The sequence below is a fragment of the Lynx canadensis genome, chromosome B2, assembly GCF_007474595.2.
Source record: "Lynx canadensis isolate LIC74 chromosome B2, mLynCan4.pri.v2, whole genome shotgun sequence".
NCBI classification, from domain to species: domain Eukaryota; kingdom Metazoa; phylum Chordata; class Mammalia; order Carnivora; family Felidae; genus Lynx; species Lynx canadensis.
Genome location: NC_044307.1, coordinates 123,372,178 through 123,399,586, shown reverse-complemented (window position 1 = coordinate 123,399,586; position 27,409 = coordinate 123,372,178). Strand labels below are relative to the sequence as shown.

The 27,409-nt window shown below is 39.8% G+C and overlaps 1 protein-coding gene across 3 annotated transcripts in view; it reads right to left on the bottom strand.

Moving 5' to 3' along the window:
• Positions 1 to 27,409, bottom strand: part of PDE7B (phosphodiesterase 7B) — a 321,880-nt gene that overhangs the window by 137,405 nt on the left and 157,066 nt on the right. Inside the window, exon 1 of one of the 3 annotated variants that reach the window (XM_030316411.1) lies at positions 9,762 to 10,308. The exons of the other annotated variants lie outside the window; for them this stretch is intronic. Coding sequence (XP_030172271.1) covers positions 9,762 to 9,999 — 238 coding nt within the window. The 5' untranslated portion in view covers positions 10,000 to 10,308. Of the gene's footprint in view, positions 1 to 9,761; positions 10,309 to 27,409 lie in introns of those variants that run through there. 3 annotated transcript variants of the gene reach the window in all.

Here is a 27,409-nt window from a genome sequence, read left to right as displayed (position 1 = left end):
ACAAACCGCTAGATCATGACCTGAGCTGAAGTCGGATGCTTAACTAGCTGAGCCACCCAGGTGCCCCTGGAGGTGGTGTTTTTTGAAGAGGGAGTCAAGATTCATCATTGACCCTCAGAGTGAGAAGGGTCTTTGTGTTTGCTTGCTTTCCTTTGTTGTTGTTTGGTTTGTTGGTTTTTGTGTGAGCTTGCAGCAGAACAATACACTTGAAAACTGGTCTTTGTGGAAAGATAAAGGGACTCTCTACATTCTCTCATTAGATCCCATTGTCATTGAGAGTTAGGCAGGCAGATATGGTTTCTTGCCACTTCCACACTAGAGGCTCTCTCTGGGGAAGGAGAATATGGCACAAAGTAAGGCCATCTACTCCTGACACCCTGGAGAATTATGGGGAAGAGAGTCAAAGACAGAACCCAGTGGTCAGATGAGCATGCCTTGGCTCCCCAATCTCAGGCTGGCATTTTGCATTTTGTGCAGTAGGCACATTCAGATAGGTGTGCGTGGGCCCAAGGCACACGATCACCCAGAACCACCTTGCAGAAAAGCAAGGGGCAGGGGAAGTATTTATCCAAAAGAAGTAATTTAGTCTGGAAAAGATTGACCTCCACCATGATAATGAGCAAATACAAATTTTTTTATCCCATTCAGGTGGGCTAAAGAGGAAGATTTGATTAGTTGAAGAGAAACAGGCTGTATTTTACTGCACATTTCAGTGTGGACATTTGAGATCTCTGCTACAGTTGTCTTCAACAGTGACTGTTTTCATTTCTATATGTTTTTGTTTACACTTCTACTTGGATCCAGTTTCTTTGTAGTGATCTCACTTCACTTCCTTCTTCTTGGTACTCCACGGTTGTCTCCTTACTTGTCTCTTTCTCTTCTCTTTCTAACTTTTTTTTTTCAACAAAAGCTATCAACTCTTTTCAATGAATTTTTGACACAGATCCTCTAAACAAATATCTCTTTCAGTTTCCAGAAGTTGTCATCAAGGTTATCTATATTTGTGTGAGATATTTGGGTGCCATCCAAAAGAGATGCAGAAATAAGTAAGAAAAGAGTCTTGTGCTTTGGCTTTAATTCTAGAAGAAAGGAAAATCTGAGGATGTTCTAATTATTGCACTAAATGTGTCTTGATGCCCTTGGTTGTTTAATTTTCCTTATGAATGCTTTAACTAAAGATTTACATTTATTTTGGCACATTTATTACATTTCTCATTACATTTACTTACATTTATTTTTGTTTGATCTCTCTACTGACCTTGATTTTATTTTACAATTTTCTGGTTTTCCACCTTTCGATTTCTACTATCAAGAACATGCAACTGCTACTCAATCTCTTTTGAAAAATTTGTCCCTTTCTCTCTAGGGATTTTATTTTTCTGTAATCAGCCTGGCCCCTTGGACTCACTTTTAAGGCCACACACAACTAAACCTTGCTTTGTCTTGTCGACTCTGCCTTCCAATTGCACACAAGGCCTACTTTTAAGTTTTATCTTGTTACTAATGATAAGGACCATGACCTAAAGGCTCTTCTTTAGTCTTCCCTCAGCACGTGTGTGAGAGCTGAGGGAATAACAAAATGCTCAGGACAGGGGCGTGGTTTATAATCTATAACATATCATGCCAAGCAGATTTTTTAGGTGAGAAGAAGTATTCTGAAGAAAGACTCTCTCATAATGTTGTAGTTCAAGGAATTTAAGACAAACGGAAGGATACAAAGCTCACCTCTTGGGTGGTCTCTTAGCATTTTAGAGATTGAAGTCAATTCTAAAGAGAAATTTATGGAAAGACAGGGAAAAAATAGAAAAAGAAATAATGATGTCTACACTGTATACAGATCTAGGCTAGGGCACTGTATTAAATCACAAGTACTTTGTGTTCTGCTTCCTCTTTTTGATAGGGTGATATATACCTACCACATACTATGAGGTGTATTGATAATTGAAGAGTGAGAAAAATCAGGTAATAGAAAAGACCACACTCTTCTTTACATTGCTTCTGTGAGTGAAAAAAATAACTTGGAGATTTTGGTCTTTTTACAATAAAGCTTCTAATGTTTTCCTTTTAGAAATTAGTAAGATGCAAAAGTCAATGCTCTGCTGTTCAGTTAACCAGACTTGTTTTTTAAAAAAAAAAGAGAGAAGAAAGAAAGGAAGAAAGAAAGAAAGAAAAAAAGAAAGAAAGAAAGAAAGAAAGAAAGAAAAGGAAAAAAAAAACTGTTTCCAGGCAAAGAGCAGAGGACGTGGGAATAACATCCTCCATTCAGCTCCAACCCCTCAAAAGCTCATTTGTAGGACTGGGTAAACACACACCTTCCGCATTCTATTTTTGAAATTACGTTGAGGAATATACAGACTGTTATCTGTAAAAAAAGCAACTTTTCAAACTTTAGTTGATATAAAATGTTCCAAAATGCCTGAACAGAGTAATTATTTTTAAAGTATATAAAAGCATTCACAATTTATATGCATTTGCTCTAAAATTTTATAATTATCAGTGCACTGCAACTTCCCTATATGAATATAGAACTGTCTCATATTAGTTTTGTACATAGTTTATACCTTTTTAATAGTTGGGGAATCCACTGTCATGTATTCTTTTCTTTTATTTTAAAAGCTATAATGACTAATCCTGATCCTCTACCAGAATATAAACTTAAAAATGATTCCATTAAAAGGAATAACTAAATTCATATTTCTTGAGTAATCTTTGCCTAGAAAAAAATGTTCATTCATGCATTTAATGGCAAATTGTAAGCTATTTTGTTCCTTCTGATAATTTCCTTTTTTTTACTTATCGAAGTGTATTGAGTGGCTAATGTGTGAAAGATGTTAGGAAGAACACAAAGAAAATAGAATGTTCTTCAGATTGTCAAAAAGCTGAGAAGCCAGGAGGGAAGGAAGAAAATGTACATTAATTATGACAAAGTGATTTGTTTGTGAAAGAAATACAGAGAAAGTTCTGTGAGACTTCAAAAGAGAAAGACACACACTCCTTCAGTAACCTCAGGAAGGCTTTGTGCAGGGAATGGTATATGAGTGGGGTCTTAAGGAATGGCAGAAGTTGGGGGCATGGAGGGAAGTCAACAATGAACAGAAAGCCAGGATGTAGCTGTGGCATGCTTGTACTGTCTGGGTTGAATGCAAGTGCTTATGGGGCAATAATGACAAATAAGATGGGAAAAGTGAGCTAGTTCCAGACTGTGGAGAGCTTTAAATGCAGGATAAAAGTATTTGGATTTTCTCTGCAGACAATAGAGTATCACTGAAGGATTCTGAAGAAGGGCAAGACATATTCTGATTTTTCTTTTGATGTTACTGATCTAAATCACACAGTAGAAAGAAGAGGGGTAGAGAACGGCATGTTGGTGCCTCAGTCAGTTAAGCGTCCAACTTTGGCTCAGGTCATGATCTTGCAGTTCATCAGTTTGAGTCCCGCAATGGGCTGTCTGATCTGATCACAGTCTGATCTCAAAGCAGAGCTGTTCCCCACTCACGTTTTCTCTCTCCCTCTCTCTCAAAAATAAATAAAACATCAAAAAGAAAAAAAAAAGAAGAAGGGTAGAGAGAGTACTAGAGTTAGGAGCTACTGCAAGATGATAAAGAAAACATGAAGTTTGGCCAAGGGCCATGGAACTAAATAGAAAGCAGGTGATGAGCATGAGGTATTGTTGAGAAAATAGCAATAATACCAATAATTATAATAGTTAACATCTACTGAGAATGTAGTAGGGCTTAGGCTCTTTTCTAGGCTTTTTTTCTTGGTATTATCTCATTTAGTCTTCACCTTTTGTGAAGGTGCTATCATTATTCCCTTTTTACAGAAGAGGCAACTGAGGCACAGAGAGGTGAAATAATTTGCCCAGGTTCACACAGTTTGAGTGAGAGAGGTAAGACTTAAAAATTTGAAAATCTCAGCACTGCACCAATACTCTGGTACTACTGATTTGTATTATGGACTTAGAACCAACTGGAACTGGGCAGTTAGAGCAGTTTTGAAAAAGGGTTTCTGCAGAGGTCATGTCATTTATAAAAATAAGGAAGTCATGTGAAGGACAAGATTTAGTGAAAGTAAGACGCTGTCTTCCAGTTTTTGCTCAATTTTGCATTCTGATTTAAGAACAGATTAGGGGTGCCTGGTGGCTCAGTCGGCCAAGCATTCAACTCTTGATTTTGGCTCAGGTCATGTTCCCAGGGTCGTGGAATAGAGCCCTACACTGGGCTCTGCACTTAGCGTGGAGCCTACTTGAGATTCTCTTTCTCTCCCTCTACTCCTCTCTCTCCCACTCACACACTCTTTCTCTAAAATAAATTAAAAAAAACAAACAGATTCAAGTGTCAACGATTATTACCCAGTTTAGCTACAGATTGAGTGCAAACTAATGCACAAGTAGTTATTTTAGAAAAATGTTATGAATTAATGTCAAGTTATCTACTGTTAAGACTCATTGATTCTTTGATCAAAGCAATTTGTCCTGCTTTGAATGAGATCATTAATACTGATGAGTGATTGAAAATGTGTTTGAATTTTAACAAATGATTTTGAATTTCACCACTTTTTTTTTTTAATTTTTTTTTTCAACGTTTATTTATTTTTGGGACAGAGAGAGACAGAGCATGAACGGGGGAGGGGCAGAGAGAGAGGGAGACACAGAATCGGAAACAGGCTCCAGGCTCCGAGCCATCAGCCCAGAGCCTGACGCGGGGCTCGAACTCACGGACCGTGAGATCGTGACCTGGCTGAAGTCGGACGCTTAACCGACTGCACCACCCAGGCGCCCCTGAATTTCACCACTTTTATTGCCAATACTTGGAGTTGACAGAAAGGTTTAAACCAATGAATGCTTGTTTTCACATAGATGCTGTAGATAGAACTCCCGTTCACCAATTTATAATTGTTCTTCTCTTGATAAGCATTTGATTCTTCCCTGAGTTCCTAGAGCTTAGCAGTCGCTGGCATACATTAAACATCCAATAAATGCTCCTTGACTTATAATCATAAGAATGTTCAATCTTCAATATATTTATATTATGCTTGATACTTGAGGTACTTTAAAATAGTACTTTGAATGTCAATTTGAATTGTAGAGTTTTGGAATCAAAGAATTCTTTTGGAGATTTTTTTCCTCTGAGGTGGTTTAATTTTTAGAGCGAAGTATAAAGCAAATTTCTGATATTTTATTCTCCTGGAAAGGCTGGGAAAGTTACAATGGCATGGGGAAAATATATATATTTTTAGGGAGTTAGGTATTTTTATATTTTTCTGATACCAAAGGCTATTGAAATGAGCACAAGCTTAATAAATAAGTAAATAATGTAAAATTTAGACCAGAGACACCAAAAGAAAGGTAAGTTCTGTGGCTATAGAATTTGTAGTTATTTGGTTGAATTCCAAAATAAAATTATTTATTCAACTGAGAACAAGCTCTGTTAGGAGATGTCTAGCTTTAGGTTGCTGCCGAGAATCACAATTAGACTAATGCTTGCACTTACTGCATTTGAGAAACTGCCTATTTATTTCCTGCCCTTCTTCTCCCTCCCCAGAACCCCCTCCTGGGCATGCTACCACCACCATGCTTTAAAGCTTACTTTTTTTTTTTTTTTTTTTTTTTTGATGATAGATGGGGAATCTTCCCCTGGGCCTTCCCAGCACTTGAAGCTTGGATCTAAAACTAAAGCCCTCAAAATAGTAGAAAAATGTAAAGGCACAATTGTCTAGCTTATTTTGCATGGTAATATAATTTTTCTGGTTTGACCAAGATTTGTATTATATCATGAGTTCCTATGTTTTTACCTTTACATATAATCAATAAAACAATGTCTTAGTTAACTTTAAATAACCTAGCCTGTGCCTGACTTGTGTCAGTTTTGTGGACTACAGCTGGGTGATGGAGATCCTGTTCTGGTTCTAACACAGGGTCAGTATGTGACCCCAGACAAGTTGTTTAGTCTCTAATCCACTCTTCACCTCTTTGGATTAACTAGATAATTAGACCATCCTTTGTTTCATAAAGGGAAAACAATGTGAGTATTAAGAAAATTAAACAGTTGGATATGATCCAATGAACTGAGTTGGTGCACCAACTTTGGGCATGCTGATCACTTCCAGAGCTCTCTCCAGAGCAAACAGTGCCTCCACCAAAGCCCAGATGCACAACATGTGAAGATGACGAGCCCCACTTCTTCCTGTCGTCCCCCATTCCCTCCTCCAGCCTATCGCTATGACAGTCACTGTTAGTTTCCAGCCAACGCCCATCTGAAGCTGGAAGGAAGATGTTCATACATGTAACCTCCTCTCTCGCACGTCCTTGCTCCCTTCAGGGGACACTGTTCCGGTCTGTCGTCCATCACTCACAATTTAGTGAAGCTCATCTTAAAGCCTCTCATGAATACATATTTATGCATTTATTTTCCCACAAATTCTTTTGCTGTCTGCCTTTATTACCTAAGCAAAATCTCAGAACACTTTTCCATTATACTTGTGAGAAACCAAGTCCCAGTCTTGTGTGAGATGTATGAACGAAAATAAGGATGCCCCTCCGTAAAGAAAAGAAGAGCTGGAGGCTTTAAGGTTACATTCAACTTACTAAAAAACAGTGATATCCACCTCTAAAGTCTTGAAGACTATTGGTTCTATTTGGAACTTCTGCAATTTCATGGTTTTTAAAACATGTAAACCTATGTATCAGTTACCACAAGCAGTGAAAATATACATAGAATGTTTTAGCTTTCAGTTTTCTTGTGTGTGGTTATAGCATGGCAAATATATTGTGTGATACAAATGTAACATCTATACAGGTACAGATAGCAGAGAGGAGGAAACAAACGACTGTGGGGGAAGATGCCCGGGCATGGGGGTGGAGAGCAGGAAAGCCCTTACAAAGAAAGGGATGTTTGAAGTGGACTTTGTGGTTTGAATTAAAATTTATTTATTTATTTATTTATTTATTATTTTACTAAAATTTTTTTAATCTTTTTTAAAAAATTTATTGTTGAGAGAGAGAGAGAGAGAGAGAGAGAGAGAGAGAGTGGGGGAGGGGCAGAGAGAGAGGGAGACACAGAATCCAAAGCAGTTCCAGGCTCTGAGCTGTCAGCACAGAGCCCAATGTGGGGCTCAACCCCACGAACTGTGAGATCATGACCTGAGCTGAAATCGGATGCTTAACCAACTGAGCCACCCTGGTGCCCTGTTTTATTTATTTTCACTTTTATTTTTTAAAAATTTTATTTATTTATTTATTTATTTATTTATTTATTTTGAGAGAGAGAGACAGAGACAGAGAGAGAGGGAGAGAGAGAATCTCAAGCAGGTTCTGTGTCAGCTCGGACCCTGATATGGGGTTGGATCCCACAAACTGTAAGATCAACAGTCAGATGCTTAACCGACTGAGCCACGCAGGCGCCCCTGAATTAAAGCATTTTTAGTTGGCTAAGTCAAAGAAAGACATTCCAAGCACTAGGCAAAGCTCAGAGATAGGGCACCACTTGACGCATTTTGAGGAACAGGAAGTTGTTAGCACTGTCAAAATATGAATTGTGTGAGAGTTCTGAGGCAAGGGTCAGATGAGAGAGAGAGAGCGAGGTTGAGAGAGAAAGAGAGATAGTGAGAGAGAGAGATCATTATATGTCTTGGTGTCTTTTTGACAAGCTTTCTACCATAAAACCTGTACACTAACTGAATACAGCCTAAACCCTGTCTTTCTAAAAATGGAAACACGCCAGATTTTTGGAACTATTCTTCAAGCGTTCCTGAGACCCTCACTGTCACGCTGTTCTGGGTAGAATGGCACAGAACACCTGATTCGGGGAGGAGCTTCAGCATCAAGGACAGGACGGACGGGAGGAAGTAGGAGACAATTTGGAAAGTGAAGCAACTTGTCTTTGGGGCTGCACCACATGGCTCAGGCTGCATACGTGGATGACAAGTTCTCATGCCCATGACAGGAAGGGAGAGCCCCTCATCTCCCTGAGAATGCCGGGGCAGGGAGGGAAGAAGAAGAAGAGGCAGACCTCCTTGGAGAAGGTATCCTGCAAACAGGACAAAGGGGACAGCAGACCAGGGAACAGCCTGTCCGGGAGCCAAAGTGGCTGCTGAGAGATTCCACTGCGAGTGAGGCAGTGGTCCAGGGATAAATTAAGACTCCACTAGTCAGCTTTGCAACGTCCTGAAAAATGTTCCTTTTAAGTGAGAAAGAGTCACAGAAGTTCTATTTTCTGTCTGTAGTACTGCTTTTTTCAAGAATTAACCCCCCACCCACCTATAGTACAAATAACAACATAAACCTATCCCCAACACGCGCTAACGGCTGTTGAATTAGGTAACTTTATCAAAAGCGCAATTTGAAATACGAATTTTAATCACTTAATTTACTGAAACAAACCAAGAGTGGTAACAGTTGAAGTGTCACAGTGAAGTTGTCTGTCCAGGTGGGTTTTTCCATCTGTCTTGTACGACTCCCATGAAATACGGATGGCTTTGGCATTACCTCATTTCTTCTGACCAAGACCCGTTTCCCTGGGCATTCATCTCCAATTTGCCACATAAACCTCAGTCTCACTGGTTTTCTTCTCATCCCTAAGTACTCATGTTTACTAGAGACCAACACTATTTTTCCCCTTCCTTTCAAGTCTTTTTTTTTTTTTTTTTTGGTCCAGAACATTATTTTGTAATGATATTCTTTTTAGATCATTAGGCAACTTACAAAAGTTTCTACATAAATTGTTAAAAATCAGATTAGCTGCATTTTGACTTCTTAGTCCCTTTCCATGTAGGAAGAGAGGTAATTTTTGGTCTATCTGTCCCGTCTAGGCTCCTACCTCTCACCACCAACGGTATGTCAGGATTCTGTTGCATAGGGCTAGCCAAGACTTCAAATGCATAAACACACGCTCGTATTTGTTCTTCTAAAGTGAACCACCACTTTCCAAATAGCTACCAACACATTCCCCAAAGGAAGAGAGCACCCTGCGACCAGTTACGGTTTCTTAGTTTACGGTTTTATCAGAGCCTTTTGGGATCCTTCGCAGGGATCCTAGCTGTCCTGGTGGTTGTGGTGCCGGCTGTCAGAAAGGTTCTCCACAACTGTCCTAAACACAGCACATTCTTATAACATGACAAAGTCCCTATGAGTCATCATTTCCACATTTGTGAGGGAGTTGATTTTTCCTGGTATCAATGGGGGAATCTGTATTATTGATCGTCACCTCCAAAGGGGAAATCGAGGCAAGGAAGTTTGCCAACTTTCCCAGGACATGCAAAGCTTCCAGACCACTCAGTCTTGGGAACACGATACATGCCGTAGCTCCATAGTTAAAGATCGGGAAACGTATTTTACTTTATAAAAAGCGTTACAAAAAGCAGCCCAGGAAGAATATCGTCTGGGAGAGAATTCTGACTTGCCAATAAGGAATTGCAGGGGCAGGATCGCCAGTAAAGAACATCTAATTCCACCTCCACCTTCTTTTGGGGGGACTGAAGTTCAGGAAATTTCACTTGTTTAAGCCGCAGGGCAAGCAAGTGTGAGCGGAGCCCAGAGCCCAGGTTACTGGATCCCCAGTCTGTTAATGCTCCTCCTACCACATCCTTCTTAATTTTAAAGATGCCTTCCTACGATGGAGCAAACATTCATTAATCACAGCCCTCGAACCCCGTGCTGCAAGTGGTCTTCCTTCCTTCTCCCGTTTTTCTGGCTCGGGCTCTGCACGGCAGGGACCCAAAGCAATCGGACTTGGCCCTGTTACCTCTCGCACCTCACAATTTACCTGCGAAGCTGTGGAGAGCATCTTCGTTCTCCAGAACGCCTCTCTGTTTGGTCGCCTGCAGCTCACTTTTGGATTTCCAGACCAGCTTTACCATCCTGATCATCTCGGGCAAGTCCCAGGGCAGCGGCCCCTGCTGGCACCCCGGCCGGCCGCCCGCGGAGGAGGGCAGCACACCTTCTGGGGCCGTCCACCTCCTGCCCAGCTCTGCCGAGTGGAAGTAGCGCTCGAGGACAGGCATTCTGCCCCGTCCCCCCGCGGAGCAGCTGGGGCCGCTGCTGCCGGGGCCGCCGCGGCCGCCGCCGCCGCCAGACGGGAGAGTCTTCCCAGGCAGGGGAAGGCGAAGCCCCGGGAAATCTCCTCCAGCTCCGGAAAGGCAAGCCTCCTCCAGCCTGGCACAGCCTCCCTGTCGCTCAGGCGCTCGCAAACACTGACGACGCGGCGACTCACTTGCCCAGGTTTCTCGCCGGTGAGAAGTGCCACCGCGCTCGCTCCTTGGAGACGAGCGCACTTCCCCCCCCCCCCCCAGCTCTCCCGGGCACTGGCGGCACCGCGCTTAATTAATCCCAGGCCGCCGCTGGGACGGCTGCTGGGGGGAAAGCCATCGAGGCTCTAGCGTTTGCCTGTCCTCTTCGGATTCATTTGTTCTCCGCTCTCCTCTGGTGCTTGTCAAAGTTTGTCAAGTGGCTTGTCTCCAGGCCAAGAAGCGGGGCTCCCCCTTTGCCAGCTTCTCCGAGGGCTCCTCCAGAGGCCGGTCGGTTATCTGAAGGTGTCAGGTGAAGAGTGCGCCCCCCTCCCCCCGCTCCGTGGTGCAGGAAGCCTAGAAGCTTCCCTGGCTCTAGCCCCGCAAGTCCCAAGGAGCTCTCGGAAAACGGGAAGTTGAGCACTGGCAGAACCGATTTGCAGCTGCTGCTCTCTGGAAGGACTGGCGGGGGGCCACCTTGTCTGTCCCCCACGTCTGCACTGGGATGGGGTTAGGCAGAAGGCTCTGGGATGGGTCCTCACCCCACAGTTCACACACTCCCCTCCCCCACACCCCTCCCCCTCGCTGTCACTGGGTTCTCAGCAAACCTAACTGGGTTTTGGCCTATTGGTCAAATCCCTTCGTAACCTCAGCCGCCCTTCAGCTGGAAGGGAAATAACATTGAATCACATCCCAAAGCTAACTCTGAAAGAAGTGAATTAGGGAAGCACCAAGATCCTCACGCGATCGTGCAGTGGGGTTGCGTAGTCTGGATAGGTACCCTGGGCTTGTTAAAACCCCCTCGCAAAGAAAACTGTAATCATTTTAAAGGCTATTCATGGGGGGGGGGGCGTACGTGGCACTGGAAAGAAAGGAGAGAGTGTTGAAGATCCACTTTCCAGAGACAGAGCGCTGTGGACTTGATATTTGGGTCGCTAACTGCTGTGCCCCCACCTGCGAGGGGTTCAGCTGAGGACAGTCCTGGGCCAGGCGCAAGCCGGGTCCCACGGCTCAGGTGGAGAAGCCAGCCCTGCAAGTCAGAACCACACAACAGAAGGGGGTGCCCCCTGTAGCTTATGTGAAAAGCCCCAGACATAAATGAAAGTGGGGTGGTATTGTGTTGGGCACTTTTGTCAGCAAATTGGGTTTGTAGGAACAATTTGAAGTTGAACATTCACGTGGCTAGCTCCTGTTTTCTTGGCGGTCATTGCAACAAGCCCATCTTTTTCTCCTCTTCACATCTCTGCCATTGCAAAGGGCTTTATTTTGCTTGGCATTTTGTTTTGCTGATGTACAATCTGTTGCTCCTGTTCTACATTCCTTGCGGGGCATGTTTATCACACAGTCATTTGATGTTTCTTCAGGGGAGAGAAGAGGAGACTTCGGGGAAAGGAAAAAGACCGTTGTAAGGTGTGTTTTATTTTCATTGCCCTCACGTCATTTTTTACAATGTGAAACCAGCAAAGGCTACTGTAATTTTGTTGTTGTTATTATTCCTCTAAATCTAGGGTTAATAAGTTTAGTTTTCCACACTGAGTTAAATGGCTTTTCTCTTTTTCTGGATGGAAAAATACACTGGTAAACCTACTTTCTTTCCTACTAGGTGAGGAAGCATCAACATCTTTGAGGGTATAAAATAACAATAAAAGACACTGAAGACACTGCTGCTTGTGAATTTCATTATTGAAATATTAATCAGACAGCTCTTCCTATAACAACTACATATTCACTTAGCCCAATTTGGGAAAAATCAGTGTTCCACTTATGAGAAAGATGAGCCTTTTTTTTTTTAAAATAAAGTTAATTTATTTATTTTGAGAGAGAGAGAGAGAGAGAGAGAGAGAGAGCGAGCACATGAGTGGGGTAGGGACAGAAAGAGAGGGAGAGAGAATTCCAAGCAGGCTCCATGCTGACACAGTGCAGAGCCAGACTCAGGGCTCGAACTCACGAACTGTGAGATCATGACCTGAGCCGAAATCAAGAGTCAGATGCTTAAATGACTCAGCCACCCAGAAGCCCCTAACTTCCCTCTTTGTTAAGAGATAAAGGGACTTAAGAATCAGTGTGATGCTTCCATCATGTTTGACAGCCCTTCCAGATCTTATGCTTGTATCACACGTAGGCATCAAAGCTCTCTAGATTTGAAATGATTTTATTTAAAAAGCACATGTAGGCCGTTGCACTCTATGAGCATATTTCCTGAATAATGTCTTAAACTCACTCCTCAGTCACAAACTTCCTTGACATAACAACTGAAGAGTTTCCTAAGTGTTTGACTATTTTTATTTTTGTTCAGTTATTTTGCAATAGTACTTAGCATCAGGATATCCTGACCCTTGGAACAAAGGGGTTAAGAACAAAGAAAACAAATATATGATATAATATGTCACATACACTAATGCATTAAGAATACAACTTTTCGTGGAACATTTCTTTCAGAATGACATTTTTAAAAATCCAAGCATATAAATTTCCACTGTGTTCTCTGTATTGTTTCCTTGTAACAAATTGTTTCCTTGTAAAAAATATCTTAGAGAAGTTACAAAATGTTGGATCATTGAACATGAATACTTCCTAGTGGAGATGAGTTAGGGCCAAGCAAGCAGCATCTCAAATTTTCCTTCCCAAGAAGGAGTCTACTTTGTTTGAAGATTTGAAAATTGAAAAGTTTGCAGAATTAAAAAAAAATTCTCCCCAATATGGGATTATCTTCATCCCAGGGTAGAAGTGCAAAAATACCACAAGAAAGGTCATTCTCATGGTATTTCTGTCTCACATAGAAACAGGAAGTACAGGAAATCTTGCGGGAAAGCTTGGCTCAGGAGATTTTTGGCTCAACTACAGGCTCAAGAGGTTGGGATAAACTGACAAGATGCTAGTACTCAGACTAAAATTATTATGCCACACATATTCTTTAACAGGTGGTTTTGTTACATTTCATAGGCTGTGATATTTTTTGTCCTTCAGATAGTTGCGTTGGAAGAGCATGCCTGTAAACCTATGATTTTAAGTTTCCTCCGTGGGCATCATTCACCTTGAGTTTGTACCTGCAGCCAGAAGTCTGGATCACTGGGGATGGGGTCAAGGGGCTGGTGATGAGGTTCTGTACCCAGAGGAGGCATGGAGAAAAGAGGTCTCATCTATGTGACTTGTGAGGATTCTTACAAATCTTAATATCTGCAGTTAATGTGCTACATATAGGACGTTTTAAACTTTCAAAATAACCTCATTTTTAATTCAGGCATTGTGAGCCAACCTAACTTTCCATTAAAAGGAAAATAGGTAGTTCTTTTCTTGTGCAAAAGAAATGTAATGAGAACTAACCAAGTCAAAAAAATCCTCGTTCCAATGGATACCTAATTCTACCAAAAATACTTTGCTATGTGTTTGCAGCCATAAAGGAAAGAATTGGTAACCACAGTACTAACGGATATAGCCAAGAACAAAGATTCAAAGACCTAATGATTTAGAACCTGGATTATTTTGAAGAATTTCTATCGTTCTGGGGGCTATGTTAAACTCTTACAGACTTGTGGGTGTTCTAGTCATTAAGCAGGTAAGTATTATATGTGATTTTCAAAAGAAAATATTAATAATATTAAATATTTCTAATTATTTTCAGAAATGAATTTTTAAATGGAAACTTGGAAATATGTATTTATTTCAATTTTTATAATTTGGAATCTATCTATAGATTCTCACAAAACTTCATTTGAATTGAAATCTCACTCACGGATAGTTTGGTAATGCTTCATACGCTTATTAACCCCCATTCTGCTTCTATCTTTAAAGAAAAATTTCAAACTGTTGAGGGAGTTTATTAATTTTGTCCTGGCCTTTCCTCTCCATCAGTTTAAATACAAATGTGTAAATACACACACACACACACACACACACACACACACACGACCACCCTGGTTTCACAAATGCAATTCAAATGAAATTCAAAATGAGCAAGGAAGGAAAAACAGGTCTTTCAACCTTGTTTAATGTTGTCTAAGTAGAAGAAGCTCAAACAATTTACAGTGTCCTTCGAAAGAAAGAGAAATGTAATAACTTTGACCTTAACTAATCTCAAGGAATGATGCCAACAAATAGGGGAAGACTTGGTCTGCAGATAAGGAGCACATCAGGGAGCACGCATCTCTACTGTCCCATGGAAAGGGAGGAGAGTGGACAGTGCAAAATGAGGAAAGACGAGGTAGGAAAAGTAGATTCACAGTTTGATTTCACAACAAGTATTTAAACTACAGTCAAGTCTTCCCTTATTCACTCTGCAAATGTGTATTAACAGTGAAAGCTCAAGCAGAAGGGAGAACCTTTTGCACAACCCTTTTCAGGGACCAGCGACCTGCCTGGCTTCCCCACCTCAGGTTCTGGTTTTCATTTTGAGTTACCGCTTCTTCCATTTCTTTGCTTTGCACATTTAAAGAGAAAAACCAGGGTTTTAACTGGAACTAGCATGAGATATCTATCTTGGCTCTCAGACATCTTAACTAATGCTAAGTTTACTGTCTCTGACACTTAACCCACGACAAACGAGTCCAATAACACAGGGGTTGAGAACAAAATGGCAGGAAGACTTGATTTTCGCCACTTTGCTCCTCCTCCCTGCTGTTGAAAAACCATACATTGACACAGTTGCATAGTAAAAACAAAAACAAAACACAAACCTGAAACAAACAAACAACCCCCCCCACCCCGTTATTCTCTCCATTACCAAACATTTGATGCTTTACTGTGTGACAAGGCATCCTCTGGCTGAAACCCTTCTAGGATTTCAGAACTTATTTCCGATTGTAGAAGATTGTAAGTGGAGTAAACTTTTTACAATTTCATATTCAGGTGTGCCAGCTTCTGAAGAAATAGCTACAACAACGAAATCTCCAAAGCAGCTCTCTGAGACTACTTAGGGTTACAAAAAGTATGTTTCTATCTCAGCTCACCACTGAACTTTGCCTCAAACTTAGTGACATCTCCATAAATGGGTATGATGGCAATAACCACATTACCCGTCACATTGGGATCTTGTAAAAATAAAAGAAGAGTAACCTCTGAGTTAATTTAAAGCCATAATGAGCTATAAATGTTTTAAAGGATTATTTCTACACTATAAGAAGTCATAATTGACAATTTACCTAAACTCAGATTTTGGCTATGTTTTCCTGGGGTCTATTAGAAAGCTGAAAAAGTCAGTCCCCCAACCCTTGAAGTAGGTCCTACTTTGGAAATTTGTGTTCCCCAAGAGGATGCAGGAGCAGAGGAAATCAAAGGCAGGGGTATTAGAGTACTGGGAGAGGTGGTGATGGATTTAATGGTACAAAAGTGGGGTAAAGTAGGTAAAATGTTTTGACATTGGCAGGTGAATGAGAGTAGATAAAGGAGAAAATATGAGTTAAAAAAAGTATTTCAATGGGATAAATATTTATTATAACTGCCCTTTGGAGTTGTGAGAACGGCTCGTGACTCACACCTAGGATGTCAGCTTGCATGATTTGCACCATCATTATTATTTAGTGCTCTGGTTAGTACTGTATAGATTCCTTTGATTGGGAATTCCAATTTTAGCCCGCGATGACTAATGGTATGTTTGATGTTCATGAGCTGTACGGCTCTGTGTCATATGCTGTGGTTGTGAACATGTGTGTTTAGGCCTTCCACCGGTCTCATTTCCCTAGACTAACTTATGTGGTCCTCAAATTTTTTGCTTGAGGGTGTATGCCTCCAGCATTTTTATAATTTTCATTGCTCCTTGCTGGTCTTCATTTAATGTGTTTTTAAAAGAAGTATCGTGGGTAAAACTAAATCTAATGTTTAAAAAGTAGCCTAAGAGGGGCGCCTGGGTGGCTCAGTCGGTTAAGCGTCCGACTTCAGCTCAGGTCACGATCTCGCGGTCCGTGAGTTGGAGCCCTGCGTCGGGCTCTGTGCTGACCGCTCAGAGCCTGGAGCCTGTTTCAGATTCTGTGTCTCCCTCTCTCTGACCCTCCCCCATTCATGCTCTGTCTCTCTCTGTCTCAAAAATAAAAATAAACATTAAAAAAAAGTCTTTAAAAAAAAAGTAGCCTAAGCAAAATCTGAAATATGTTTCTACTTTTTTTTTTTTTTTTTTTTTTTTGCTGGTGGGATGTTTGAATTTTGGAAACTCTTAAGAATTAGGCCAGGCTGGGGCGCCTGGGTGGCGCAGTCGGTTAAGCGTCGACTTCAGCCAGGTCACGATCTCGCAGTCTGTGAGTTCGAGCCCCGCGTCGGGCTCTGGGCTGATGGCTCGGAGCCTGGAGCCTGTTTCCGATTCTGTGTCTCCCTCTCTCTCTGCCCCTCCCCCGTTCATGCTCTGTCTCTCTCTGTCCCAAAAATAAATAAAAAAAAAAAAAAAAAATTAGGCCAGGCTGAGTAGATCTCAAGGAGGCTGGAGGGGAGATTATCTAGACATCCACAAGGAAATGCTGAGGAATGCCTGGGCGAGGTTTTTTCCCCTCTTAGTATAATAATGAAAAAAAAAAAAAAAAAACCCTAGACCACTAATAAGATATAGAGAGATTATCAATATTACATAACATAAAAGGAAACAACATAAAAGGAAAGTTATAAGATGGCAAAACACATAATCTTCTAACAGGACCTATTTGTTCCATTGGCATTCATTTATGTTTATGTTTATGGAGTTCAAAGTCAATTTCAAAGAAGGAAATTTCAACTGCTACACATGTAGGAGTATAATCCTACTGCCTCTTCAAAGTATTCTTTATTTTTTCATCTATCACTTATTACTTCCTGGTGATTATGAGTTACATAAAATATCTACACCTGAAGGTGTCTCTCAGATGCTCCAAAGCAATGCTTCTCAAATGTAAATGCACATATAAATCACCTGGAGACCCTATTACATGCAGAGTCTGATCAGGCAGGTCTGGGTGGGGCCTTGAGACTTTGCAAGCTTCCTGGGGATGACAAGGCTGCTGCTGGTGGACCACACTCAGTAGCAAGGCTAGAGGGTTACCATGTAACAGATACTTTCTGCCTCTCCCATATTAGTTATTTATGAAAGAAAATGCAGCTAACATCCTAATCTTTACAGATACACATAGTAGGATTCTTGAAAACAATCAATTAATACCGGCGCAGGTCAGATAGTCTCAATTGGAAATAAGCAACCAGAACCACGGTGTAAGAGCAGGGCTGTGTCCAGCAACATTCATGACATTGAACAACTACGTGGTTTTTAAATTTTGTTTCATTCATTCATTTCTTTTCCCCTGTGAATTAACTTTAAAAATATGGTTGAATGTCCAATATAAATTCCTGTGATGAATAATATCTGTGATGGAGTCTTAACTTCAAAACTAAGTGGCTATTTTTGAAAATCTTTTCTGACCAAACGTGAAAAAAAATTTGCTTAGGCCAGTTTTGCCATTCCCTCTTCTTTCCAGCATTTCGTTGTGGTCCTGTTGCTATGTTTAGAACAATCAGAATACAGGCAAGGCTCTGAGTCTTGAATCTCCATCATTAAGGATACTCTCACCAAGACCTGCTCCTTCATTTGATTTATCAGAGGTCTTTATAAAGTGGTCTTTGGATGAAGCTTGGTAATCTTTCCCACTGTGATATTCCAGGCATGAGTGAATGGTGGCCAGATGATTCCCGCTAAGCAAAAATGGAAAAAAAAAATAAGTAGGCATTCATGGAGCTATAGTCAGGAGCCAATGGTGCTGCTGACTCAGAGAAACATACTGTAATGTCACAGCCACAGTGAAACACAAAACAAAACACAAGAGATAAATAAGATAAACTCCGCAACAGGCTGCACTCTTTATCAGGTATTGCCTAGAATTTATGCAGCTCCAGGGATAGTATGTGTGGGAAAGTGATGCCAGAAGCAACAGGCATGTGAAATCGAATGGGAGACAAGGGTAATCAAGAGCACGAGGCTAGAACACTACCACAATTTACGCAATTAAAAATTTGTACAGTTAAAAAAATTTGTATATTTAACTAAATAAGAACGCTTATAATAAGTGGAAGCATCTGCTGGTAATTGGAAACACAGTTTGGTATATTTTTTCCCATTGTCTTTCCTGATTCTTTCTAAGGCTGTTTCCCTGTGATTACTAACACCTATATTTCCTGTTGTTCCCAGGGTAACTAAAAAACAGGGAAGAGAAAGCTGGAAGATATGAGATTAAAACTAAAATATATCATGGTTATTATTTTAGATAATTTTAGACCCTGTTTTCCTCTGTGATGGAAGGAGAGTCAAGGTAAGGTGAGACCACTTAACAGGTAGCATATAGACCATTGTACAACGCATTCCCTGTGTAGAACAGTACAGGCATCCTGAGTGACTCCCCCCAGCCCCCTTTTTGATATATAACGTTTCTAGAAGAAGAACAGCACCATTATCAAGGAAAGAGCCTAGCACACTAGAATATTTGACAACATTGATGTATGTATAAAGTCTTCGTCATGAAAAGATTCTTTAAGAGTTTCTTTTGGTAACTTTCTTTTCCACCCCACATTCAAATGCTAATTAAATTTTGCTTCTTCTATTCCATAAATTATCCAAAATGATTGGCATAACCTTCTGTCTATGTCATATGGTCCTGCCCTGTTTTCTCATCTGAACCTCTGAGTCCTCTTACTCTCTTTTTTCCGTGACCACCATTCCTGAATCCATTTGGCAGCCTGACAATGAGACATCCTGTATTTTTTTGTTCTTTGATCCATCTTTGCTTTTGATGTTAATGTTCTGTTGCCTATTTAAGTGTAAAGTAAAATACACCTGCCTTTGACTTGCATATGTTCACATACCTCACTACTCTTACGTCTGTGTATCTTGATTAGGGTATAAGCGGTCAATTTCAGAATCACCTTTTAAAAAATGCCTTTTTAATGCTGTTATTACTTTTCTGCTTTCAAACTTTAAGGAATCAATTGATTTGAGCTACTAGTAAAATGTGTTTTTTGGGGTGCCTGAGTGGCTTAGTCACTTGAGCCTCTGACTCTTGACTTAGGCTCAGGTCATGGTCCCAGGGTTGGGGGATTGAGCCCTGTGTCGGGTTCCACACTGAGTGTGGAGTCTGCTTGAGATTTTCTCCCTCTCTCTCTGTCTCTCTGTCTCTCTCTGTCTCCACCCACTGCCCTTTTCCCCTGCTTGCACATTCTCTCTCTCTCTCAAGTAAAAAAGTAAAATGTTTTTCAAATCTCTCATTAATTGTTAAAAAAACCCTTCAGTAAAGTCTTATTTATCTTTAATAGTTGTGGCATTCTGAATAGGACATACTTTATGATCACGTCATTTTCAAATATGTAATAAATAAAAAGTGATGAAAATACCAATTTTAATCTGACACAAAGAGAATTATTACTTATACATGTAGTCCAAATCCCTCTGTTGAGCATTTAATGCCTTCAAAAAAGGTTCCCACTTAATTAGTTCTGTAAACTCACTGTACTTACACTTGACACACAAAATTTCTATGAAAATTACATTGTTGTCCATACATGCCAGATGTCCTGTCATATTTTGTATGGTAGGCAGAATATTGGCCTCCCAAAGATGTCTACATTCTAATCGCTAGAACCTATGAATACATTAGGTTACATGGCAAAAAGGAATGAAGGTACCTGATGCAAGTAAGGTTGCTAATGACCCAGCATTAAAATAGGTAAACACTTCTGGATTATCACATGGGTCCAATGAAATCACGAGTCCTCACTTGTGGACTAGGGAAGCAAGGAGGTTCAGGGTCAGAGTGGTGAGATGTGAGATTCACTGGCTTCGAAGGCAGAAAGGAGCCCTCCAGCCAAGTATGAGGGCAACTTCTAAAAGATAGAAAAGGCAAAAACCAGATTCCCTCTTAAAGCTTCCAGAAAGGACTGAAGACCTGTGTGTACCTTAATTTTGGCCCTGTGAGACCCATTTCAAACTTCTCATCTCCCAAACTATAGGATAATAAACATGTGTTGTTTTAAGCCACTAAGTTTGTGGTAATTTGTTGCAAAAGCCTTATAAAACTAATATATTGTTGCTTAATTTGTTGGGAAAGATTTTTGCATTCATCAGATTCAGAAAAAGTCCCATTTTCTTTATGAAATATTTGTGTTCCACTTCAAATTCCCTCTTCTTTTTAAACAACCCATTTTATTGATCTGTAAGTTAATGTCATTTGTATCACTATTTGCATCTGATGCTCTGTCTTGTCTTCCAATTTAGACAGATGGGACCAGTATTTCATACTTTGCAACATAAAATCTTAGTGATTTTTCCTTCATTTACCCATTAATTCATTCAACCTGCATGCACTGAGTAGTTCTCAATTTATTGAGTGCCCCATGTCAAGTGATGGATATAGAAAAACATGGACTCTATACTTAAATTACAAGTTTAATAGAGAAAGATAGACGTATAACTGTAAAGCACAGTGAATTATAGTGCTGTAATATAAATGTGGTCTCAACAGTTCTCAATTTGTATTTATTATTAATAATGATGGCAACCAACTATTTCCAGCACATTTTTTTCCATATCTTGACAATGAGGACAATGGCTAGAAATTTATTTAAGACCTAAAAAATTTATGAACTATATTATATAGAGTTTGTATTTAGCCAGGGAAACATGGCTGGTTTTTTTGTTGTTGATTATTTTTTATTTGCTGATATAATTTTTTAAAGTCTAGATGTAACAATTTAAAAATTTCAAGAATATTCTCATTACTTTTCTCATGTGAGTTGATATCATGTACGTAGCAAATTGGTAGCTTAGGAAAGGTTCTTACTCTAAGAGAGCAAAGAAATACAAATCACGCAATGTTAGAGTTTTAAGGGACTTTAGAAACAAATTAAGCATTTCAATTAGATCATGGCTTAGTAAGCCTTGCCTGCTATAGTAAAAGACCATAGACTGGGTGGCTTAAACAATGCAGATTTATTTCTCATAGTTCCAGAGCCTGGAAGTCTAAAATCATGGTCAAGTTCTGGTGAGGGTCCTCATCCTGGGGATGCCATCTTGCTATACCTTCATATGGTAGAGAGAGGTTGACTCTCTTGAGCCTTTTCTAATAAGGGCACTAATCTCACTCATGAGAGTTCTACTCTCATGATGTATTTACCTCCCACAGGCCCCATCTCCTAATACCAACATATTGGAATTAGTGTTTTAACACAAGAATTTTGGCAGGACACAAACATTCAATCCTTTACCAATAATGAAGCATTATCAAACACCTTAAGCCCTGGATTGCCATAGACCTGAGCAAAGCATTTCCGTTGAGTGTTTATGTAGCTGGTCATGGCACTCAACATTCAGTATGAAATGCCTTATTTTATCCTTATGAGAACCCAGATGAGGTAGGCACTATTATGACCCCCCCCCATCACGAAAGTAATTTTCTCAAGATTCAGATGCGATCAAGCTTTAGAAGGTGATTTGAACCACAGCAGGCTGATTCTAGAGCATTCCCTCTTAACACTCTCTGTGTGGCTAAGGTATTGTATAAAGCAATAGGTACTCTGCTTGATTCATAGATTATAACTATATCTGGCTATATCATAATAAACAGTTAAATGAAGAAAGTCAGAAGAAAAGAAAGAATAATTTTGACATCTCGGCACCTATTTTTATAGCTGTTCTTCATAGCAGGATTACATCTCCTGTTCCTCAAGCCATATTTACTGCCATGAAGTCATGCCTGTCAATATCAGGTTGGGCATTAGATCTTGGCCACACCTTCACCCAGGAAGTGCTGAAGAAAGTCTTGCTGTCTCAGTATGACCAGCAAGAAAGAACATGGTGCACATGGACATTTTTAAAGCTTTGGATGAACGTCCCTCCAACAATGGGGAGGTTTCTTCAAATCAGACTCTACACTGCTAAAATAACTCTATTTATTATGAAGGGTGACTTCATTTACCCATACCATAACTTGTGACTGCCATTGCTATGCACTGGAACTATTTGGGAATTGTGATAAAAGATCATCAGAGTAGTTTCTATATTATTTAAACATAATTTCAGCAGCAATTCTGTTGTCCTGGACCCAAACTCCCCAGTCTGAAGAACCAGAGAATGATGATGTGGAACTGGTGAATGATGTCCACTAGATTTACCCAAGACATTGGAGAGATACTGTCCTTTGGGAGCCATTTAGCAAGGCTGCTTACAATTTCATCACAGATGCCCGATGCATCTGTGTTTTCTAGACAGCTTGGCCAGAAAAGAGGGGGGAAAGAGCCTTAAGTGTTTCCGAGTGTTAAAGAAATAACTTGGGTCACCTTTTGCACAGATGACAACACATGTGGGCAATTCAGATCTGGCCCAGCTGATTTCTGTCCTGGGGTCCTAGATCAGAGATGAAGCTGAGGACAACCATGTTTCCAGTAGACCAGGCATCTTCTGTTTTCTGCCTCAGTTCCTTTCTTTGGCTTTACTTCCCCATAGTAACTTTGGTTATTTAGTCATTTATATCCATAGTTCTTCCATCAGGGAAGTGTGAACCTATAAATTTCACATCATCTTTACATAGCACCTTCTTTTATAAAGGTATTGCAAAGTGACAGAAGGTCTTGGCTCTTGAGAAATATTCCTAAGGAAAGGAAAGTACAAACCCTGGGCAAATCATTCTGACCTTCAGGATGCTCAACTATTTTGGTATTCCCCTTTTCCTGTACTACTAATAATGAACAAATTCATTTGCTTATTTGAGAAACCTGTAAATACTCCAAATCTTTGACTAAATCCAATTAAATCAAATTATTCTATGACTCTCAACACATATTAGACACATTATAATTAATGCCTTGTTTTATTTAGCATTTGCCTCTATGTCCATTTTGCATGTAAATTTTGTATTTCATTTTTATGATATTAGATCATAGGAGCACAGGCATTTATTTCTCTGATAGCTTCCTGAGAGCACCTCGTAAAGTGGTCTCGATTACAGTGAGTGCTGAAATAGCACTATTGTTTTTGTGGCAAAAACATGAAGAGAGTTCTGTGTGGGATGGCCACAGCATTTTTGAAAAACCTCAGAAGGGATACTGGTGTTGCAAAATCAAGTACTCTTTTTGACCTAAACCATATACTGGTTTTCTTGAAATTACTGAAGGGTTAGGACTTTTCCCCCATTAACAAGGTTGGTAAAGTCACATTTTCCCCCAAGAAAACTAACATGCAAATAAAAGAGATTGGTTATACAAAAGCACTTGAGATTTCACTTGGGAGATCCTCAGTTGTTGTATCTTTCTTGTCTCTAACCTATTGGTCAAATGTGCCACTTACATCCACTTTCTTCAAGTTGCCATTTCTTGGGGGGTTTCCTTTAGAACCTTTAAAGATACAGTTTTCAGAAGCAAATCAACCAAAACAGCCCCACTCACCAGTAGAACCAGGATGTTGGAAAACTTAGACTGAGTTTTTGGGCCAATTGAGAGGATTAAATGCAAATATTTATAGAAAATGTATACAACAAGGCCAGGCACAAAGTAGGTACTCCATAAGAGGCAGCTATTGTCATTTCCTTCAAATGATCTGCTCTCTTCTCTATGGAGCTGGCACCAGTAACCCCTTTAGCCCTGGGGCCATCAGTACAACCAGAAAGTGATATATGAAGGCAAAAAGATAGAAGAGGCAAAAGTTAGGAAAAATAGAGTGTATATATTTAGTGTGGACTAGTCAAGGAGAGAGGAGAAAAAGAAGACAAAGATGAAAAAAAAAAAAAACTAAAGAGAAAAGAAAAAAAAAGTCCAGGTTTACACTAATAATGATCTTAAAGGGTAATCTAAGACCCTAGAGGTTATCGGCACTGGGCCCTTTACTTTAATATTGGTCTGCCACCATTTTCCCCTCATGTTCTAACTTCTAACATGTGTTTCAGATCATCTAGACGATTCTTCAGATCTAATTCTCTAAAACAGGTTAAAATTAAAAATTTTTTAGCTTGATCTAAATAGCCATAAATATTGAATACTGAACTAGTTTCTCCCTAAATCTCTAGAAACCCTCCATAGCATAATTGTTCCTAGAGGAGAATTTTTAAAATGCCATTCTTCCCTCATTTTCCATTAAAGGATATAGTTAATGAATTATCAAAGGTTTTCTTGGTAAGGCATTGTCCCCTTGTAAGTCAATCCCTTAGGACACTGTAAGAAGCTTGCTCCTGACTGGTAGATAAAGCACTCTGGGAAATTCCTTTACCTCTTCAGGCCTTAGGAACATCATTTAGAGGATTAAAGTAGCAATTTTCTAAATAATATCTCCATGGCCTGAAAAAAATAAAGCAATCTCAAAGCCTTCTATTTTCTTTATTATTATTATTATTATTATTTCCAGAGGATGGTGCCTATAATGAAAGAACTCAAGAGATTTCTTACGGGAGTGTGACCCTTGGTGACAAATCTTTTCCAGGTAGTCTCAGAGGCACAGTACTTCATTCTTCTTGCACTTGTCAATAGCCAAGACTGGAATTTAACAGCACTGAACAACATTTATTAAGCACCTTCCATAGAATGTGGCCCTCATCTAGGAAGGAAGCAAAGCTTTGAACAAGTCAGACTTTACATCCCAGTAAGAAGAGTCAGAAAGTAAACACATAAACAAGCACACAAATACAATAACAAAATATTCAATGGTTATGTGCTATCATAAACAAAAAATAATTAATAATTTAAAAATTTGTTTTCAGGGTGCCTGGGTGGTTCAGTTGGTTGAGCCCGAGTCTTGATTTCTGCTCAACTCATGATCCCAGGGTCGTGAGACTGAGCCCTAGTGGGGCTCTGCACTGAGTGCGAAGCCTGGATAAGATTCTCTCTCTCTCTCTCTCTCGTTCTTTCTCTTTCTCTCTCCCCCTCCACACCTCTCCCCTGCTCTCATTCTCTCTTTCTCTCTAAAATAAAATAAAATAAAATAAAATAAAATAAAATAAATAAAATAAATTTGTTTTCTAGGAATTAATTTCTTTCCTCTTTTTATTTAAAGTAGGCTCCATGCCCCAGCATGGAGCCCAATGTGGGGCTTGAACTCATGACCCTGAGCTCAAGACTTGAGCTGAGATCAAGAGTCAGATGCTTAACCAACTGAGCCACCCAGGCACCCCGGGAATTAATTTCTTAATCGTATGAACCAATTAAATTCTTGCAAGGCACCCTGTGTACTAGAAAAATATTGGCTAGATAGTCCTGGAATGTCCTTCACCCTATTCATCTTATTTCACTGAACCCTTTATCCCCAGAGAAATTTTTATTTATCTCAGGAGTAAGCCATTAAGAATAATACTTTGTATTTCTGTAGTATTTACTTCTAGGAATGTATTTTAAAGAATTCAATTAGTAATATGCATATAGATTTCACGAAGTGGACATAAAAAGAGACTACATTTTTGTAAAAATAAAGACTAAGATGGGTGGATGGCTATGAGACATTTTTGGGCCTATCAGGGGAAGGGGCATGCCCAGGCATACACCACTGAATATGAGCAATGCTTGGTCACAAAAATCAGTTAATAAGTAGACTAAGTCTAGATTTAGGTGGTCAGTGAAACAGGGTCACCCCAAATTTTTTATAATAAGAATATTTTTCTATATATATATTAAAGTATGGAAATAAATATCTCAAGAAACATCAGAACTTTTTTGGAATTCTTAAGATAACTTAAGATTTTGTATTTTGTTTTGAAGGCATCGTGTTCTTTTCATCGCCTAGAGTGTTCAAAGGTTTTCATTTCCAAATAGCATGATAGTCCAGATACCAAGCGATGGCCTTCTTTTTCTTGACTGGGTTGGGTTCAAGATTATTTGTGATGCTGAGGAGTTGATTGCATTTAGTCAGGTTGGCCATAATGCTCATGTGCTAAGTCCATTGTATGATACCTCCATGTCTGTCCAAGACCACTTAGGAGAAGGACGCAGTCTTCAGGTGAAGAATATAGACCTCAAATGATTCCATATTGATTTCATCTGTATGAAGCTACCATGAAAGTGGATTACATAACAGGAGTCTGAGACTAAATAGGGAATGTGCTGAAGTAATGCTCTAAACGAAGAAACAGGTGAAAGAAAAATCAGTCCATCTCTCAGGTGCTGTTTTGTCTGGTCCTCATTTATGGGCTTTCCAAGGATTCTGGGGGTGGGTTGGTGTCTCCCTGATTTATTTTGGATTCAGTAATCTGCAATCTGGGGCTGAATCTATTCCGTCCCACCAGTCATGCTGAGATTGGGATTCCTCTGGCCATCAAATGATTTGTCCCAAGATGCCTGAAGAGTTACAGATAAAAGTCAAAACACAATTGTGGCTTTTAAAATCCTAGGTCACTGTTTAATACTGTTGATAGTTTCCCTGGCTATTTGATCCACTGCCATCATAGTCCTTAACTACCCAGTGCTGTGAAATTAATGTTGTAAAGATGTTGAAATAGAATAGGTTCCGTCAAAAATGCTTGATGTGAGAATGTTTAGGAATTCGTGTTTTTCCAGTAAATGTATTCATTTTTTTTCTGATCACACTTTATGTTAAACTATTAGTGGTAAGATTAAAAGCTGACAGCTCCTTCCTAAACCTTGTGAGAACCCATTTACTCTATCAGTTTGAATATTGCCTGATATAAGCTTGCCATTAATACAACCTTGATAACCCAATTCAAAAATGTATATATGATGGAAGAAAGTCTAGTAAGGCAAAGATGAAAGTTTATGTTGTTAAATTCTCAGGGTTAATGATGAAAAGATTAATTTTGTCATAACCCTTTAACTAATACTGTCAACAGAGGAGGTGTGTTTAAGCTTCATTGATTATTTCCTATTTAAGTCCCTGAACTAAAAAAATACATATATTTGGATGAAATTCGTTTTTTCCTGTGAAATATGTAATATAATTCTGATCTGCTTTAACAATTTAACAGTTTAAATGACTTTATGATGAATATCAGTTGTACCTCAAGGATTATTTGAGTGTTTTCAGGTCATTTGCTCCTATGCTAAATGGCACAGGCTACTATGGTTTTTAAAAATTTGGGGTCAGGGGCATCTGGGTGGCTCAGCCGGTTAAATGTCTGACTTCAGCTTAGGTCATGATCTCACAGTTTGTGAGTTCGAGCCCCGCGTTGGGCTCTGTGCTGACAGCTCAGAGCCTGGAGCCTGCTTCAGATTCTGTGTCTCCCTCTCTCTCTGCTCCTCCCTCACTCACACTGTCTCTCTCTGT